This window comes from Pristis pectinata, chromosome 19 (assembly GCF_009764475.1).
Source record: "Pristis pectinata isolate sPriPec2 chromosome 19, sPriPec2.1.pri, whole genome shotgun sequence".
In the NCBI taxonomy this organism is placed as follows: Eukaryota; Metazoa; Chordata; class Chondrichthyes; order Rhinopristiformes; family Pristidae; genus Pristis; species Pristis pectinata.
Window position 1 is genome coordinate 20,306,666 of NC_067423.1, and position 20,634 is coordinate 20,327,299.

Here is a 20,634-nt window from a genome sequence, read left to right on the forward strand (position 1 = left end):
ATTATTTTTGAATCAATCAATATCTATTGAATGTTGATTAGCTTAGCAGCACTGTTTTGAAACAGGTGTTAATAATTAACATGTTGCCATGGAAACAATGAAGATGAAAGCCAATTCCTGTACGGAGTTTTTAGCAATACTACAGGACTTTATTTCACTGTTTATTTTTTTATTAAGGGATTCAGGTGTGTGGAACCATTTTAGCTTAATTAAACAGAATTACAGATGTCTGAAGTATTCACCTAAGGCCTCTAAAATGTACCACAAAGTCCAGCTTGCTAAACACCTCCAGCTTCCTTTGATGATTTTCCTTTTCTAATTATGCATGCATGTCATTGATGAGTTGGAACAACCTCGAGTTGACAAACAGGACAGGATCTTTGCAGGCTGGAGCTGCCTGCTGGTCCGGTTCCCTGCCTTTGCCAAGTATCTCCACTGTTTGAGGTCTGTCCACAGCGCCCATTGTGACTAGAGCGGCAGCTGTGCCAGGTTTCATAACTGTTCCCCAGCTGTGTCAAGCCCCCTGATTTTGCCAAATGCGCTATTTTTGTGGTGTGTGCCACCTGTCTTTGTGACAGCACTGCCAGCTGAATAAAGCATACCCTGAGCATGACGCTATCATCTTGCTCCTCCCCATACATGGATTTGTAATTAACCCCTGAAAACCTTCCTTGCCCCTTAAGTTTGTGATCAGCTTTAATATTGCTTCCCTAATCCTTTTATTTTATTACTGTATATTTCATCAGTTTAGAATTTAGTGTGACTTCAGTCTTGTTTCCACAAGATAAATTGTGTTCAGGTCAGCCACACCCACCACCATTCTAAGAACAGTTTGGGTTTGGGTTGAATTTCAAGTCAATTATTTTCCTTTCAAGGCATTATTTATGTTCAGATGAACATTTTGTTTAGTGATAAAGGGTTAGTGATCAAAATGTAATAATCTGGAAAGATGTAAAAGCATATAGTATGTGATAGGTTGATAGCTTCTCTTTCCCCAGATCATGTACAGTTTGTCTTGCTCTTGGCTCTATTCCATTATGTTAATCACATGCGTTATGCACAAATATTTCCATTACTTTGTGGTGTAGCTTTTTCGTATCCATCCCTGCCTCTCCAACATTGAACAATTTTGTGTAACTGCACAGTGCTTGGTGTTCCTGGTTTATGAGATCTCCGTGGCCTCCAAATGTTAGGCATCTAACAACATATCCTAAACCATTATCTCAGTTTCACTTGTCACAGCTGCTGCCTGACCTACTGAATATTTCCAGCACATTTTCTTTTCACTTTAGATTTCCAGCATCAACAGTTTTTTGGCTTTTGGACAATTATCTACCCAGCCTTTTTTTTTAAAACAAAGTTCATCAGTCAGCTGTGAGTCAGCAGTGGCACACCCAGCTTTGTATCAGGTCCATGGGTTTAAGTTCTGTTCTAGAGACTGAACACATAATCTAGGCTGACACTTCAGGGTAGGTGCTGAACAGTGGGAGGTGTTTGGATGGTAACAGCTGAAACGTTGGCATTATTGCCCTCGCAAGTGGATGTTAAATATCCTTTGTTTGCTTTAAAATAAATGCAGGCTTGTTCACCCAGTGTCCAGGCCAAGATTTATGCCTCAACCAACATCCCCACAACAGATTTATCTGATCATTATCTCATTGCTGTTTATGGGACTCTGAAGTGAAAACATAGACTGAAACATTTCCTTTATTACTCTCCATTGGTTGCTCTGGGGCATCCTGAGGATGTGAAAGGCATTAAAGTAAAATGAGTTTTTTTTCTCTCCTTCCTATCCATTATGAAAAGAGAATCCCTTGATCTTTAACATCTCTTAAATTTTGTTCACTTTCAACATTCCCTAAAGATCTGCTCCATCTTTTCTCCCTACCCCCTCCCAATTTAAAATAACTTCAAATCTGAGTCTCTTCTCATCAATTATTGAGGTGTTGTCCAATAGAAATTCCTGACCAGCGTGGCTATGGCAACATTGCTTTAGCTAAACACACTAATTTCAGTGAAAAAAATCCATAAGTACTCTAACAGATAACTGACAAAGCTATTACAAATGTATACATTTACTTAGTTATTGACTGGCATTAAATAATTAAGTAAACCAGTCTCAATAATAAAATACTCACACAGTCTGATTTTCATCTTCCCATGTACATAGAAAGATTAAAGAACTCTAGAGAACAGTCATATTGACATAGGAGTTTGTTAATAAAAAAATGCAATTGGTTGCTCCTGAATTTCCAATTAGCCACATGTGACCAATGGTTAATATCTTGGAAAAGAACGCATTATAGGTCCTAAGCTTGAGAATTATCTATTTGCACCTCCTGACTTCATAAGGTCAAGCAGCCAAACATTTCAAATATGACTTTCACAAAATTAGAACTGCTTTTTTTTTGTTGCATAGAATAGATTTTCTACATTTGCTCAAATAGCACTAAACTTTGCACATGGTACCAGAGAACAGCATGCGAAGGACTGTGCACTTACCATTTTGCTCCTGATTTTCTATCTTTTGGCAGGAAATTAGGCAATATGGCACAATGAATATCCCCAATCTTCCATGACTTACCCATCTTCAATAATTGCTGAGCTGAGAATGTGAGAGTAAAAGACAAGGTGAGGCATTTTTAGCCATATTTAGCTTGTACTACAGAGTGAATGATCTATCTTGGCCTCCTCCTGAGGTCCCCACCATCAGAGAGTCTAACCTTCAGCCATTCCTATCCACTCAAGAATTATTTTACTTTATTCAAGAAACACCTGAACATACTGTAAACAGCAATGGGATGTCAACATCACCAATAATCTGACATTTCTTGTCCATCCCTAATTGCCCCAGAACTGAGGAGACAGGTAAAAGTCAATTACATTGGTGGGTCTTTGGTAGGGTAAAGGTCAGACTTAATAAGGATGGCTGATTATATTCCCTGTAAGGCACTGTGAACCAAATGGGCTTTTCCAACAGTAGTTCATGGTAATCATTAATGAGCCACGCATTCATCTGTCTGCTCCTTCTATTCTTACCCTCATTAGCACATGGCACGGGCAGTAATCCTGAGATTACAACCCTGGAGGTCCTGCTTCTCAACCTTCTTCCTAAATCCCTGTAGTCTTCCTTCAGGACCTCCTCTCTTTCTATCTATGTGATTGGTACCAACATGTACCAAGACTTCTGGCTACTCACCCTCTTCCCTCAGAATATTCTGGACCCGATCTGAGATGTCCCGTACCCTGGCACCAGGGAGGCGACACACCATCCGGATATCCTTATCGGGCTCGCAGAGTCTCCTGTCTGTTCCCCTGACTGTGGAATCCCCTATAACTACTGCATTTCTCCTTGCTCGCTGGACCACGGCACCAGGCATGGTGCTAAAGTCCCATTTGCCGTGGTCTTCCTCTGTCAAGTCATCCTCTCCAACAGTATCTAAAATGATATACCGATTTTTGAGGGGGACTGCCACAGAGGTACTCTCTGCAAATTCTTTATAGCTTCTGTCTATCTCCTCCTCACTCTCCCTAATTGACTGAAGGTCATCGAGCTGCAGCTCCAGATTCCTAACATGGTCCCTGAGGAGCCGCATCTCAATGCACTTTGCGCAGATGTAGTCATCGGGGAGGCTGGTAGTCTCCCGGGGTCCCCACATCTGGCACTCCAAGCATAACAGTAATCCTAGATGCATACTGCTTATGTTACTGTCTAATGTTATTTAAATAAACTAGTAACTTACTCCCTCTCTATAAATCTTGCCTTTTACCTGTTCTCGCCAAAGCCTGTTGAGCCAAAGCCTTACCACTCTGACTCAGACCACTCCGACGACGACCGCTCCCCAATGACCACTCCACTAGACAGTGCCTCTTTTATATAGAGAAGGTACATCGCTCCACCAATCAGGCTGCTCGCTCACTCTCCGATGCTCCATACACCGAGTGCACAAGGCCGCACTCTCAAAGCTTGCTTTTTCAGGACTCGAACTCAAAGTTCCCACTTCCGTTCTCACCCAATCACGTGAAGGTAGGTCGCTCCACCAATCAGGCTGCTCGCTCTCCGATGCTCCATACACCGCAAAATCAATGATTCAATGAGGGTCAATGAGGGTGTGGATGTGAATGATGGGCAAGGTGCAAGACTCAGCTTCTCCAACATTATCTTCCTAACCCTGTATCTCCCAAATCCATGATCAAAAAGGACAAGTGCAGCAGATGCACAAGACCACCACTACGTCTTTTATCTTCAAGTCTCACACCATCCTGACTGGGCAAGATACCTTCATCACGGCTGGATCAAAGCCCTGGAACTCACTACCCAAAAGCTAGTAGGAGTATCGTCACCAGAATGACTGTTGTGGCTCATGAAGGTGGCTCACTACCATCTGCTTCAAGGGAAATTAGAAATGGAAAATTAATGAATATGAAAAAGATATGAACAACATTTAGTTTTGGGCTGATGAATACCATTCAGATCACGTAAGTGGCAGGCCACAGCGCTGGACAGCATTATTGTTGTCGGATATTGCAACATTAGCATATTGTGATATTTAGAGACCAGAAACTTAACTGGATCAGCCATGCAAATGCTGTGGATGCAGAGAAGACCAGAAGCTGGTTCTTCTGCAGGTTGTCTCAGCTCTGATCCCCAGCATTGACAAGGCAATGAAATGCCAACCTTGCCTGGATGGTTGCAGCTCCATTAACATCCAAAGTTCAATAAAATCAGAACAAAACAGCTTACAGGCACCCAGCTAACCACCTTAAATGTCACCTTCTCCACCAAAGGTGCATCATGGCTGCTGTATGTACAATCTTAAAATGTAGACAGTCATCAAAGCTACATTGACAGCATCTCCAAAACTTGTGATCTCTTCCATCACAAAGGATGACAGTTGTAGGTACATGGTAATATGACCAGTTGTAAGTTCTAGATCACACATCATCCTGACTTAAAATATATTGCCATTCCTTCAGAGTCCTAAATTCTATATCTAACAGCTGTGTAGGAGTACCTTTCCCACTGGCTCACACCTCCATCTTCACAAAGACAATTATGGTGGACAGTAGATTTTGACGTTGCCAGTGATGGCCACATCCTGTGTCTGAATATATATCAGTGCATTATCTTCTATAATAAATAATCTAATCGGGGTTCCTGGTATGCACCACCCTTCAGGAGGTATAAATATGGAAAGCGATGCTAGAATTACAATTCCTTGGATGAAAATCCTAATATTTGATTAGTATCATGAGGTGCAGCTTCATGGTGAAAAGGTCCTACTGTGAATTCAGTAAGTAGTAGGATTCTGAGATATGTAGAGAAATAAAGGGCCTTTGAAGCATATATCTACAAGTTATGGAGTCATACAGCACAGAAACAGGCACTTCGGCCCTACCGGACCACGCCAACCAAGATGCCATCCAAGCTAGTCCCATTTGCCTATACATGGCTCATACCCCTCCAAACCTTTCCTATCCATGTACCTGTCTAAGTGCCTTTTAAATGTTGATAACATACCTGCCTCATCCACATTTCCTCTGGCAGCTCATTCCGTATACTGACCACCCTCTGAGTGAAAAAGTTGCCCCTCGGGTTCCCATTAAATTTCTCCCCTCTCACATTAAACCTATGCCCTCTCGTTCTTGATTTCCTCAACTCTGGGGGAAAAAGACTATGTGCAGTCAACCTGTCTATGCTCCTCATGATTTTATACACCTCTTTAAGATCACCCCTCATTCTCCTATGCTCCAATAAAGTCCTAGCCTGCTCAACCTCTCTATAACCCAGTGCCTTGAGTCCTGGAAACATCCTCAAAAATCTTTTTTGCACTTTTTCTAGCTTAATGGCATCGTTCCCATAACAGGGTGACCAAAACCGAACACAATGTTCCAAATGCAGCCTCACCAGCACCTTGTACAACTGCAACATAACATCCCAACTCCTATATTCAATGCCCTGACTGATGAAGGCCAGTGTGCCAAAAGCCTTCACCACCTTGTCTACCTGTGACGCCATTTTCAGGGAACCGTGTAATTGTACTTGTAGGCCCCTCTGTTCTTCAACACTCCCCAGGACCTTACTGTTTACTGCAAAAGTTCTACCCTTACAGTGTTGAGATTAGCGAGAATGTGATGGACCAATTGACCATCTTCTGTGTTGTAACTTTCAGTTTCTTTGATTTTTCTTTTCCACCCATTATCACCAGGGATGGAAATCCATCCTCAGGATGTCTGTTTGTTCTTTACTTTTTCTCCAACATGGCCAGTATTGCATCTATTTCCCTTCTAATGCTCTCCCTATTTCCATTTGCTAAATTGAACCTGAATTCTTTAAATGATTCTCATAATTATCATCTGACCTTATTGTTCTGTAGCATTAATAGAGTTACAAGAAACACATTGAATGCTCCATAATGCTAAATGCCTTGCTGGTGTCATTTTGAATAAAGGAACACTTATACTCTTCATTCTTGTTCTTCTCAAAATATTTTAATATTTTTCTGTAACTAAATGTTCAGAGTTATGTATTCTCTTCCATACTTGCATTTCAGATGCTAATATATCTCATTCTAAATTAATTGCATATTTCTGAAGATTATATTCAAAGTATAATCATATAAAACATTGATATAATAGTGACGTCATTGGAAATTGCTGACAGTTTTGTACAATGAAATTATATTGAAATAAATTGAAAGTAGTTGAAAGCCTCCATGTTATTCAGCATTCTCCCTGACGAAAACCTTTCTAGAGAGGGAGATCATTTGTACTGTGCAGTAGCAATGACTAGCATGTCTGCCAAGAAACCCACATGCTTCCCCAACTGGGTGGGAACATGATCACTGATTTACGTAGTTAATCATGGTGATAGAATTATTTTTTCCTATGATAATATGTCCTCCCTGATGCTCCATATGTTAAAAATGTAATATTATTATATATTTGAGGTTTAAACTTTTATTTTACATGAGTAGATATGAGCATTTTGCCTAAACATCAAGTACTAAATATAGAGTTGAGTCATATTAGCAATTGGAGAAAAGTAGCAAATGTAAATAAATGACTTCTATGAATGCTTAAGCATTTTTGGGTAAACTGACGGCTTTAGTCCTCTGACTAAAGCACAAGTGTCTTCAAAATTTATTTCCTCTGCAAAGGGCTTTGTTTTCTATTTACTGTATTAAAGATAAGGAATTATTGTTGGCGTTTGGAACGAATGAAATACTTAGTTCATTCATTTGACTTCCACTGTTCACTGTTTAAAGTAAGTGTTGATTTTTTTTAATTATTGCTTTGCTACAATATTACAAATGGCCTTAGATTTCTTCTGTTAATGTTGCCAACAACAGTTTGTGGATTTAAGAGCACTGAATTTGCATGCAAACATAACTATTTTTGTTCTAAGATTTGTGATATGTTACACTTTATCTTAACCAATATTATCACTTTAACCATTGCATGTTCTTCAGTCCTACACACACAAAATGCTGGAGGAAGGAAGTTCCCGAAACATTGACTGCTTAGTTGCCTCCATAGATGCTGCCTGACCTGCTGAGTTCCTCCAGTATTTTGTGTGTGTTGCTCCAGATTCCAGCACCTGCAGAATCTCTTATGTCTAGATTCTTCAGTCCCTTCTTATTTGTACTGAAAATGAGGTGATTTTTGTTTGGCAGCAATCACACAGTTTTAACTGAGCCAATGAACATCAACCAAAGGTTTAGATGGGACGGAATTTGTTAAATGTGTCCAGGAGGGATTCCTGACGCAGTATGTCAACAGGCAAGCTAGAGAGGATGCCATGCTAGATCTAGTTTTAGGAAATGAACCGGGAGAGGTGAAGGATCTATTGGTGGGTGAGCATTTGGGGGACAGTGACCATTGCTCCATAACCTTTAAAATTGTCATGGACAGGGACAGGTGCAGAGAGGACAAGAAGATATTTAATTGGGGAAGCGCGAACTATGAGGCTATAAGGAGAGAACTTGGGAGTGTAAATTGGGATATCCTTTTTGAAGGGAAATGTACCATGGAGATGTGGTCAATGTTCAGGGATCTTATGCAGGATGTTAGGGATAAATATGTCCCGGTGAGGCAGAGAAGGAATGGCAGGGTGAAGGAACCGTGGGTGACGAGAGAGGTGGAACGACTAGTTAGGGAGAAGAAGGTAGCATACATAAGGTATAAGCAGCAAGGTTCAGACAGGGCCCGTGAGGAATATAGAGTAGCAAGGAATGAACTTAAGAAAGGGCTGAGGAGAGCTAGAAGGGGACATGAAAAGGCGTTGGCTAGTAGGGTTAAGGAAAATCCCAAGGCCTTTTTCATGTACGTGAAGGGTAGGAGGATGGCTAGGGTGAAGGTAGGTCCGATTAAAGACAAAGGTGGGAGAATGTGCCTGGAGGCGGCGGAAGTGGGAGAAGTTCTCAATGAATACTTCTCTTCGGTATTCACCAAGGAGAGGGGTCTTGATGATGCAGAAGGGAGTGCTGGTAAGGGTAATGTTCTCGAGGTTGTAGATATCAAGAGAGAGGATGTGTTGAAGTTGTTAAATAATATCAAGACAGCTAAATCTCCGGGTCCTGACAGGATTTTCCCCAGGCTGCTTCGAGAGGCGAGGGAGGAGATTGTTGAACCGCTGGTAAGGATCTTTGAGTCCTCGTTGTCCATGGGGATGGTGCCGGAGGATTGGAGGGTGGCGAATGTTGTCCCCTTGTTCAAAAAAGGTAGTAGGGATAGTCCAGGGAATTACAGACCGGTGAGTCTCACGTCTGTGGTGGGTAAGCTGTTAGAAAGGATTCTAAGGGATAGGATCTATGAACACCTAGAGAATCATGGACTGATTAAGGACAGCCAGCATGGCTTTGTGAAGGGAAGATCTTGCCTCACAAGCCTGATAGAGTTCTTTGAGGAGGAAGATTGATGAGGGTAGTGCGGTGGATGTGGTCTATATGGATTTTAGTAAGGCGTTTGATAAAGTTCCTCATGGTAGGCTTCTTCAGAAGGTCAGAGGCCGAGGGATCCAAGGAAGCTTGGCTGTGTGGATTAGGAATTGGCTTGCCTGTAGAAAGCAGAGGGTTGTGGTGGAAGGAGTGCCCTCGGATTGGAGGGCAGTGACTAGTGGTGTCCCGCAGGGATCAGTTCTGGGACCTCTACTTTTTGTGATATTTATAGAGGACTCAGATGGGGGGGTGGAAGGCTGGGTTAGTAAGTTTGCGGATGACACGAAGATCGGCGGTGTTGTGGATAGTGTGGAGGGCTGTCGGAGCTTACAGAGGGATATTGATAGGATGCAGAGCTGGGCTGACAAGTGGCAGATGGAGTTCAATCCGGAGAAGTGTGAGGTGGTACACTTTGGAAGGACAAACTCCAGGGCAGAGTACAGGGTAAATGGAAAGGTACTTGGCAGTGTAGAGGAGCAGAGGAATCTGGGGGTTCATATTCACAGTTCACTGAAAGTTGCCTCACAGGTGGATAGAGCAGTTAAGAAGGCCTATGGTATGTTAGCTTTCTTAAATCGTGGGATTGAGTTTAAGAGCCGCAAAGTGATGATGCAGCTTTACAAAACTCTAGTTAGACCACACTTAGAGTACTGTGTTCACTTCTGGTCACCACATTATCGGAAGGATGTGGAGGCATTGGAGAGGGTGCAGAAGAGATTTACCAGGATGCTGCCTGGATTAGAGCGTATGGAATATGAGGAAAGGTTTAAGGTGCTAGGGCTTTATTGGAGGATGAGAGGGATCTGACTGAGACACTCCCAAACCACGTGGTGATGCACACTCTTACCGGTGGTCTCTGCAGCGCCATCTCACTATTCCTGGGGAAGTCGAAAGAGGAAGGGCCAGCGGAGTGCAACACTCTTTATAGTTCTGGGAGGCTGGGTGGAGCCCAGCCAGGTAATTTAGACAGGCCAATGACTTGGAGGTCAAAGACAAAGGTGCCTGTCAAGGCCAATGGTCAGGCAGGTTCAGGAACAAAGGTGCTCTCCAAGGCCAATCCAAATGCCCACACTTGATGGGTGGGGTGGAGCCAAACCTTGAGTGACAGTGGTGTCACTTCCAATCCGATAAGCAATGCTGTCCTCCAACCAGAGGGGTCAGTATTGTTACTGTCACGTGACAGCCATGTGCTCTCATACCACATGGCCTTACCAACGTCTTATATAACTGCAACATAACTTCCCAACTCCTATATTCAATGCCCAGACTGATGAAGGCCAGCGTGCCAAATGCCTTCTTCACCACCTTATCTACCTGTGATGCCACTTTCAGCGAACTATCCACTTGCACTCCTAGGTCCCTCTGTTCCATAACACTTCCCAGGACCCTACCATTGACTGTATAAGTCCTACCCTGGTTTGATTTGCCAAAATGCAATATCTCACATTTATCTGGATTGAAATCCATTTGCCAATCCTCAGCCCATATACCTGTCTGATCAAGATTCCATCATTAAGATCACATATTTTCATCACTCTTCCCCAAAATCCCTTGACAACAAGATTATCAATCAATCCTTTCTCAATGCACAAAATGAGTTTTAACTGTGAATTTTACCGGAAATGCTTCACCATTGACCCATAGCATCCATGTTACCTGTTCCATAGCTTTGGAACTTAATACAAAATCCCCATCCAAACCTCAAAATGAACTTTACTTTGTGAACTATTGTTCATTTTCATGATGGATATCTGCTTTTATCATTGAGCAGAACGAATGTGATCTCAGAATGTTTTCCTAACATATCTGATGTAAAACAGAGTTCTGTTGCAACGTTGTATTCACAACTTTCTGTAACGTCTTGAAATTACTGGTTTTAAAAGGTCATTCCATTGCTCAATTGTATGCAATGATTGGTTTTGATATTTTATCATCATCTGTAAATACCGCAGGTATTAAAGAATGATTAGCTGATCACAGTGTATAGAATTTTCACTCCCTGCTGTTCTCTCCATCCTAGAATCATCTCCGTGGAGCTCCCACAGAAAGCTCAGCAATTGGGCATCCAGTTCCGGTGGTGGCAGCCTTATCACTCTGGGCCTGATGAGGATGTGTGGGCAATTGATGAAATTAGTATGACCTCAATCCTGTACAACAGCATTAGTCTTAACTTTAGCAATCTAGTGGATGTCACTCAGTCTCTGGGCTTCTACCTTGGAAATGTCCAACCTTACTGTAACCATGACTGGACCCTCAGGTAAGGTGATTTCCCATGCTGCGTTAAAGCTATGTTTGGAAAGCAGGAATGCTTTTTACAATAGCAGAATATTGCTATTTCTAATTTCACACCTGCGTTTCCAGTGTACATTAGCATTACATTCCAAATAATAGAGTAAGTCGGTGTTTTGGATTGTACCGCGTAATGACTTGCCTTGGACAAATTATAACCAATTTTCAAGGAAAGCTTGGGAAATTCTACAGTGCCCTTCGAATTCATTGAGAAAATTACAAAGTGCTCACTTTGTATTATGTCTAATTTGCTCACAAATTGCAGCGGGAAACATTCTTTACAGATGATACTGCTGACAAGCTTTGGATGGGTCACCAAAAAGATAGGTAGGCAAGAGGGCCAAGTTGTTGGGAATCTGTTCTAAAATCTCTACTTTGTCTCACTGTTAAATTTTGTTTGCTAATATTCCTTATATGGTGGTACATAAAGAAATTTGTTGTTGTTGCATGGGAGCTAGAATCAGAGCTACAAACACAGAGCATCTGGGGTAGGGTTTCCATGATAGAATTTTACACAGGATTGGGAAGTGAAGTGGGTTTGACAGGACCAAAGGATCAGTAGGAGGCTTTTTCAGAAGGCAGTCGATGTTAGGAGTGCTAATGCATTTCAATTGCCTGTGGGAAGGTGGCCACAGGCAATGTTATTGAAAGCTGAACGTTGGTTTGAGAGGAAATCAAAATATCGAATAAGTTCTTGAAAGAAATTTGGTTTAATGAGGGCTAGAAAGGAGAGGGTGCATCAAATACTGTCCTTTATTGATTAGATGAAATTAAATCCAATTAAAACTAATGGTTTTGCATTAAATAACTTTATTGTACACCAATGGCTTTAATCAAGAGTTCAATATTCTGAAATATATAATCCTATATCATGCTAACCTGCTCAGCTTCATAATGATCACATAGCTTAGTCATGAGTTAAACTGAGTATTAATCTTATCATGACTGTTTTAGACTATTTCTGATCTATGTACAAAGATCCAATTTTGACTTTAGTAGGACAATTTTTTTTAATGGCAGCGAAGAAACAGATTATTTGGTACAGGATGTGCACGTTTCCTGCTGATATAATAAGAGAATGTAAATGTTACAAAGTTTAAGTGATGCACAGTGATTGCAGAGCATACGTCACCTGGTCCATTTTGGTACAAATTTCCCATTCCTTATTTAGTGCCGTTTTGATGCTTTCTTATTTATCAACTTCCTATGATGTCAATTGATTTGTTTAAATTAAAGTTAAAATTAATTTAAGTAATTAGTAGCACTTAATAATTAGTAGTCAGAGGGTGGTGATGGAGGGTTGATATTCAGATTGGAGGCCACTGTTATTTGTCATTTTTCTCAATCATGACAATATTGTTAACAATGTTGTTAAGTGTGCGGATGACACCAAAATTGGTGGTGTAGTGGATAGTGAGGAAGGTTATCTAAGACTACAATAGGATCTAGATGAACTAGGGAAGTGGGCCAAAGAATGGCAAATGGAATTTAACTTGGACAAGTGTGAACTGTTGCATTTTGTTCAGTTAAACCAGAGCAGGACCTGCACAGTAAATGGTAGGGCACTGAACGATGTGTAGAACAGAAAGACCTAGGGGTACAGGTACATAGTTCCCATTAAAGTGGTGACACAGGTAGACAGGGTGGTGAAGAAGACATATGGCACACTTGCCTTCATCAGTTGGGGCACTGAGTACAGTAGTTGGGGTGTCATGTTACAACTGTACAAGTCGTTGGTGAGATCACATTTCGAGTATTGTGTGCAGTCCTGGTTGCCCAGCTATAGGAAGGATGTCATTAAGCTGGAAAGGGTGAAGAAAAGATTCACGAGGATGTTACCGGGACTGGAGGACTTGAGTTGTAATGAGAGGCTGGATAGGCTGGGACTTTTTCCCTGGAGTGTAGGAGGTTGAGGGGTGACCTTATAGAGTAATATAAAATCATGAGGGACATAATTAAGGTGGATGGTCACAGTCTTTTTCCCAGGATAGGGAAGTCCATGTTTGGAGGTGGACCTTAAAGATACACATGGTATCAATATATATCACTTACCCCCTTATTGTGCTTAATGATTATTTGGAGAGAGGGAAATGTGCTTCTGATTTGGTTGTTTTGAGGCTGTTTTCAGTCAGGGCTGGTTTCAAACTGTTTATTGGTGTGCTTGGGTTGATTTGAAGAGATTTGACTGTTGCTGAGAAGAGTAATTGTGTTTGGGTGCAAGGAGTTAAAGTGTTGAGATGGGCTGTCCAGCAGAATAAAGGGAGCTTTATTCTGCACCCAGTTGTACAGAACATTCCCAAGTTCTCAGCTGGCTACCCACTTTCAGTTATTTGTGATCATGTTTGCACCTCCAGCCTACCTCTTTTGACTTGTTTTAATCAGTAATTTTGGTGTGCATAGAACACCTTGGGGTGAAATTGAGCACTGACATGTCTGTGTGCCTGGACCCAGATTTACCACAAATGAGAAGCAATTTCCAGTATCCAGCCTCCCTAGTGACTTGGCATACTGGGACAAATGACAGCCATCTCCTGATAAGCAGGTCTAAGGGTTCTAATGCTGTTTATTGACCCAGATGCTGAACTTGACAAGCATAAACAGATAATGCACCACTGTCGTATCCTGAGTATCCATCCTGAAAGGGACCATTAAAGGCGGCTGAAAATCAACTAGCTCTTATTTTTATCTCTCAATGTCATTGTGTATCCACTGGAGAATTCCAGTTTCTCTGGCTCCATGGAAAAGAGTTTCTCCCTCCCATTCAGCTTCCCACCACCCATCCAGGACTTTCCTGAGAACTGGTGTCCAGTTTTGGGTAGCTCCAGATGAGTGGATTCCATTGTTATCCCATGTTATTTGAAGTTTGCTTGTATACCAAAATACAACATGGGCACCCTAGTGAGTGTACTTCTAAGCTGGCTTGGATTTTCTTCAGCTAATAGTGGAAAGAAGATTAGGGGAAAACCTATTGTATTTCTGCAGTTTGATTCTTGAGAAGCACAATCAAACTGTTATAAGTGACATTTAAGAGTAAAAACAATTGTGTTTTTTTTTAACTATTTGTGTACTTTTTGGGAAAGGTTTTGTCCCACTGGGTTTACTTTTATGCACTTGAAATTAATCAGCACTTGAAATTAATCAACACCTGAAAGTTGTACATTTCGAACATTGAAAATGAACATTCTACAATAGTTCAGGTCCTATCTAAATTACAATATTGCAGAAATTATGGATTCTGGAACATCAGGCTTCTATTGCAGGGATCAATTGACCAGGTTCTCTGGCCTCACTCTCACCTAGTCCCAGGGGTTTCTGTCTGCCCAGCTAATCCCAGAGTCACCTGTTCCTGCAGAAGGCTCCATGAACCAAACCCCAATCCCATCCTTAAGTTAAAACAATCCACTGAAGTGCACCAAGGAACATGCATTGAAAAGAAGTTTCTCAGGTAAAACTCCACAGACATGATTTAATGGGATGATTTAAATATTGTAAAAATATATAAAACATGTTTATGTGGTTTAATTTGTTTTTCCCCGATAAACAAATATACCTACTTACTTCTCTGACTTGCCACAACTGATAAAAAAAAATTACATTTATGAAATTTTGATATCTTGTTCATAACTTAAATGCAATTTTTTGAAGCTTATCCCATAGTTTAAATGGAACGTTGCAAAGGAGCTATTTTTTTAGTGTATAATTGAATGCAGATAAACATTGTCAAGAACCAAAGAACCAGTTACCCTTCCTAACAGTTGCTCAGATCAGTTTATATGTCTCAAAATAGATGCAAGGGAGAGGAGAGTTTACCAGGAGTATCTCTTCTTGAGAATGGGTATCACTACCCAAGAGTCTAAACACTGGCTATAGTTTTACTTTTTAGAAATACATAAAAGGATTTTATGCACAGCTTAACTTTTAACATTCTATATAAAGGTATAACATCCACATTACACATTTCTTACCCCTTAACTTTTAACTTTCCAAATAATGTGTCATACTATTCTGTAACGGTCCAGTAAAATAGAAACATGATCTTCATAAAATCTGTATGATTAATGGAGGAGAGAAATACTTGAGTTTTTGTTGCTAGGAGGAATTTTTGCCATGCTAATATTAACTTTTTAACCTATGCTATTAGAACGAGCTTCAAGGAAAAGGTACATCAAGAGGTTAATATGAAGGATGATGAAACTGGTGGAACTGCATTGAATTTGGCTGATGACCTTCATAGCCCTTGCCAGCCATTACCCCATGGGAAATCTCCAGACCAATTCACACTATCTAACTGATTAGTAGTTAAATTAATTAATGCCAGCTGATCTCAGCTGGGCTTCCATTTGGTTTGCTCTTGGCAAATCCAGTACAACGAGTTAGGTGCAATGTTCCTGTTGGTCACAGGGGAGTGATTGACAATGTTTTCTTCATTGCATGAAACTTGGGTTGGGTAATTTATCATTCAGCACAGACTATTCCCCAGCTCATTTTCTGCAGTAGGCGAAACGTGTCTAATCATGTGTAATGTTTCCATCAGTCACTTTCTTTTACCAAATAAGAACCCATAAATTTGGAGGCGGTTAAAATGCTCATAAATTATTTAAATTTTAAACAAATGATTAAATTATGGGCTTATTTTAGACAACAAAATCATAATAAAGTAATTACAGTGCAAAGCTTCTAGCAAAGTAGATAACTCACACAAGGTCAAATTTACTGTTAACTCACATTCTACCAATACCAAAATCATCTTTGCAGTTTGAAATTTATCATAAATAATTCTTCTGAAATAATTTATTCATTTTCAACTCACACCATCGTTGGCTTATATCTGAATTGAGGAATTATTTAACAGCAAATTCAACAACATAGATTGGTTTGAAAATGGCACACGGGGTGATATTTTACCTCCAATGAACCTGCTCAGAGAAAATGGATGAAAACTAATTTGATAGTATTAAAAGAAATGAAGTGCAGGCCTGAATTTTCCCCTACTGCAGTATCTGCCATGAATAATTAACAGTGGGAACTCAGAAAGGGAACTGCACTCACTGCCACTTAGTTCCCTTCCGTTGCGGGCTGTTGAAGTCCCTGTAATATCATTGAAAGAAGCAAAAATGACATTTGTCCTTCTGCTTGGGTCTCAAAAAAGTTTGATGTTTAGGCCTTGGCTCAGCCTCTTGCCTGTGTTGATAAACATCTTGGTAAGAGGATGAAAATCCAGTGGCTCAGATTCTGAAAATCAAATTGTAATTAATGGGAATTGCAGAATCCTTTACTGGGACTTCCTTCTGATGCTGGAATTGAATGGACAGTTATGAAGAAATGGACTTAGAACTGGTTGGTAGATGAATTGGTTTCTATTAATTGCCAGTAGTATAAATGGGTGACAGGAGAATTGGGAGCTGGTGTGGTGGGGATGAGATGTGAGAGGAAAATGGGATTAGTGTGAATGAATGCTTGATGGTTGGAGCAGATTTGGTGGACCAAAGTTGTTTCCATGCCGTATGACTCTAACTCTTCCATGGATTAGGTAGATCTGTTGCCATTGCTGCCTGCAAGAAAAGTACAAATAATTACATTGATCTTATCATCTTTCTTCAGCAGGCAGATTAAATAACTTGTAAGGAAGAAGGATAATTTGTACAATATATTGGAAGAAGAATTGGTTGAAGGGTTGGATCACACTAAATCTGATCCACCTCCTCTGACACACTTCCCTCTCAGTACCCCCCTCTCCATATATCTGCTGTTTCCTCACTTATTTCTTTTCGTGGCTCTGCATGTCCAACTGTCTGGGAGTGCTGGGTGGAGTCTGTTGTGGTGGAGCAGTCTGTGCGAAGCATCCAGGCCCTCTGATGATCAGACAGCTTAAAAAAAATCAAGTGGATTCAAATAATTTTGTAAAAATACTTCTAAGTATATTTCCTTAAAAAACTACTTTAATTGCTAGAATTAATTTAAAACATGATTGACTAAAATAAAGAAGAATAAGCAAACAACATGCATGTTATTATATCTTCAATCCAAGTTGATGATCCCAGTTGAACATGTGGCAGCCGTGGCTGGCATAAAGCAGAGTGTGAGGTACATCTGGCTGCCCAATTTAGGATGTTTATACACTGGTGATTTCAGTAGGGGAGCAGGAAGTCAGAATCACCAGCATCTGACTTCCAGTTCATTTCTGACTTTGCATTGCAATGGGCAGGTGCAGAAGAGAGTAATGAGTTGACTTGGACACTGCTGTTATCCAGCGGATCTCTACAGAAGCCAAAGATGAGTACACCCCAGCCCATTGATTGGCCTAGGGACAGTAACAGCAATTGAATTAAGACGTTGTAAAGATATTATCAACTCGGCCAGTCAGGTATCAGATGAATCCTATGTTCAATAATTTTCATGTAAATGCAATTCTTTTTCTGCATTATAAAACTTATGAGGTTATTATAAGTTGTTTTCAACTCCTAGCTGAAAGAATATTTTTCCTCAGTGACGAGGCATGACAAATATTGACAGCTTAGATAACAAAGACATAGGCAACAAAGGCAAATGCTGGATCTCAGAGCCACTTGTGGTAATGCGAAACAGGTTCCCTCCTGATAGAGTGGCCTATTTCAGTCCTGTCTTTACCAGACACAGACTGCAGCCACCAGTGATGATAAAATCATCACAGGTGTTTGCTGCTGCTTCTGGACCAAGGGAAAATTCAAAAGCTTCTCTCTGAAAGCTAGAAAGCGCGATGAGTTACCTCAACTTCCATCCCCTTGCTCCTCCTGTGCCAGAGGAGAAAGGTGATTTACTTTGCTAACGTTAAGAATAAAGTTCATGAACATGGCCTTTTACAGGAAGGTAGAGACGTGACATTTACAGCGGGTTCTTTGTAATCATTAATATTGAAAGCTCCAATTTCTCTTGCCATGAAGATCATTGTGAATCAATTCTACAAAAGATAATTACAATGTTAGGTGCACTTAATGGTTTTTGGTTTGTGATCCTACATAAAAATATCGACATGCAGAGGTAGTAAATATCCAAAACTATAAACAGCTGTTCCTCAATTTACAAAATAAAAGAGTTTCTGGAAAACATTTGTTAAACAAAATTGTGTAAATCAAAAAGGCAAGATAAAGCGCATTGTGGGCATTTTGATACAGGGTATTCCTAAATGTAGAGAGTGGTACACTTGTCTTTTGCAGATTAAAAAAAATAGCTTTGTAAATCGAAGACATATCCACCAAAAAAATCAATGCCATTTTGGTGAAAATTCTTAAGTCCATGATCTCTGTGTCATATTTACTGGTGTTCTGTTAGCACGTTTTAAAAGAGATTTCACTGAAAGAGTTTAACTTAAAGTGTGACCCAACAACCTTATTTCTTCTGCAGCTCAAAGGGCTATTTTAATTAAAATTCATCTACTTCCATACATCAGACTTCTGGAAATGCCAAAGTTTGTCCTGCAAAAGCAGCAGGGCCTTTCTGGACTGTTTGGTCATTGTTATTAAAATTCTTCCGTGGCAAGAAATTCTATTTGGCTCAGTTCCTGGCACAGCATAATTTTGCATGTGCTGTGAGGGTTAATTTATGCTCATTATGCGCAGTAAGATAGTACAAGCTTATTCCACTGAAGTATGCCTACGCCGATAACCTGTTGATCCCATGAATAATATGGGACAAAGATGGACAAAAAGCTACATTCATTATGCCATCTGTAAAATAACTTCAACCATTTGGATAAGAGAAAGAAAGTCAATTATTTCCCGCTTTATTTTAAAATATCCTTTTGCCCTCGAGGGTGTGCAGATCGACAAGAAGTTTCCAGTCAAAGGAAACTTCCATTAATAATTAGGCCCTAATTGTTCAGAGTTGTGCCTGTTTGTTTCATATCTCCAAATCGCCAAGGAATAGAAGAGGTCAAACCCCTCTCTGTTTTAGCAGTTAAACAACACAAATGTGTCCCAGACCCAGATTAAACATCAGCAATATCAGCTAGATGCATTTCAATGTGTATTTCGATGTACTTGTGACTAATAAAGATAAATTATCTTATTATTATTAGTTAGTACAGAACCACTGAAAATCTGAAACCTTGAGCACAACTTTGGTTCAAATGACCATTACATTTTTAACTGATTTTTTTTGTGTTCATTAAAACAATGAGCATTTGGCATGTTGGTCTCTTCTTGTCAAACTTTCAAGATAAGTGCAGCATGGCTAGTTTGAGAGTAAAATTCTTACCCCATATTGTATTTCAGCTTCATTCTCAAGCCACTGCATTAGGATTTTGTTTTGTCATTTTCCTCAACAATTTTGGCATCTCTAAATAAAAATGTCAATTTGTTGTGAAATAAGATAACTTTATGCTTTTGAGGCCTGGATTTAGACAGACAGAACCTTAGTAGCCACCAGGTAAAGAAGACTCGGTCTGACTTCCCTTTGAATGTGGAATTCACAGGTGATGAGCCCCAGTGGTGACTAACTTTACTGCTGTCACTCTTGTCGTTGACAATTTTGGTGTTTATCTTCTTCCTGACAAATTTGCCTTTATTTATCTTTACCTTTGCTGCAGTTTCACTGGAGATTCCAAAACAAGCTCAAGCATGCGCTATGTTGAAACCCAGTCCATGCAGATTGGGGCCTCATACATGCTGCAATTCAACTTGGTGATGGGCTGTGGGAAGCCTTTTACGCTGCACGTGGACAACCAAATCAGCCTGGAGTACTCCACCAACCATGGCCTGACCTGGCACCTTGTACAGGAGGTAAATACCATGTTATTGGACTAAATACACACAGGAATATAGGTATTAAGTTGATGCTTCTGTGAATTGGCAGGTAAAGACTTGCTTGTCGCAACAAGCTTGTCATGTTGCCTTTAAGCATCATGATACCAATGATCCACCATCCTGCTGCTACCAAGTAAACAATTTATCACGTTGAGTTGCTTAATTGTAGTAGTGAAAGTTAAAAATGCTAAACTTTGGAAAAGCAAGTGAAATCATTGAATGTTAAATTAAGAATATCTGTGTTGAAAGGGAGTCAATCAGAGAAGCAAATGGGTAGTTATAACTTGATTGGCTGGCAATGTTCTCTTCAAAGACAGCTCACCATTGGGAGTAATCTTATTCTTTGTCAAGTCCATTTTAGGTTTTACTTTCATTTCACAGAAATCTATTTTCTAAGATGGTCTGTAGGGCTTCAAACACTTACAGTTCATATTAAATGCATGTGTACTTTCTTTGAGTAGTGCTATTGGACACATTTTGTGTAACTTGGATGGGAAAATGTGCGGACAGCTGGTGATTGGCTTGCAGACTGCCAATGGACTGTTGACCCAATGCAGTGTCATGAATACTAAGGCACTGGTTTGTATTTCAGTGCCTTTTGTGCCAGAATTTGCGAACTAGTAATG

At 40.3% G+C, this 20,634-nt stretch overlaps 1 protein-coding gene across 5 annotated transcripts in view; it reads left to right on the top strand.

Annotated features, from left to right (window-relative positions):
* Positions 1-20,634, top strand: part of reln (reelin) — a 276,572-nt gene that overhangs the window by 142,927 nt on the left and 113,011 nt on the right. For all 5 annotated transcript variants that reach the window (XM_052034310.1, XM_052034309.1, XM_052034308.1 and 2 more), the window contains 2 exons: positions 10,960-11,196; positions 19,792-19,984. In XM_052034310.1, the coding sequence (XP_051890270.1) occupies positions 10,960-11,196; positions 19,792-19,984 (430 nt within the window). The remainder of the gene's footprint in view (positions 1-10,959; positions 11,197-19,791; positions 19,985-20,634) is intronic.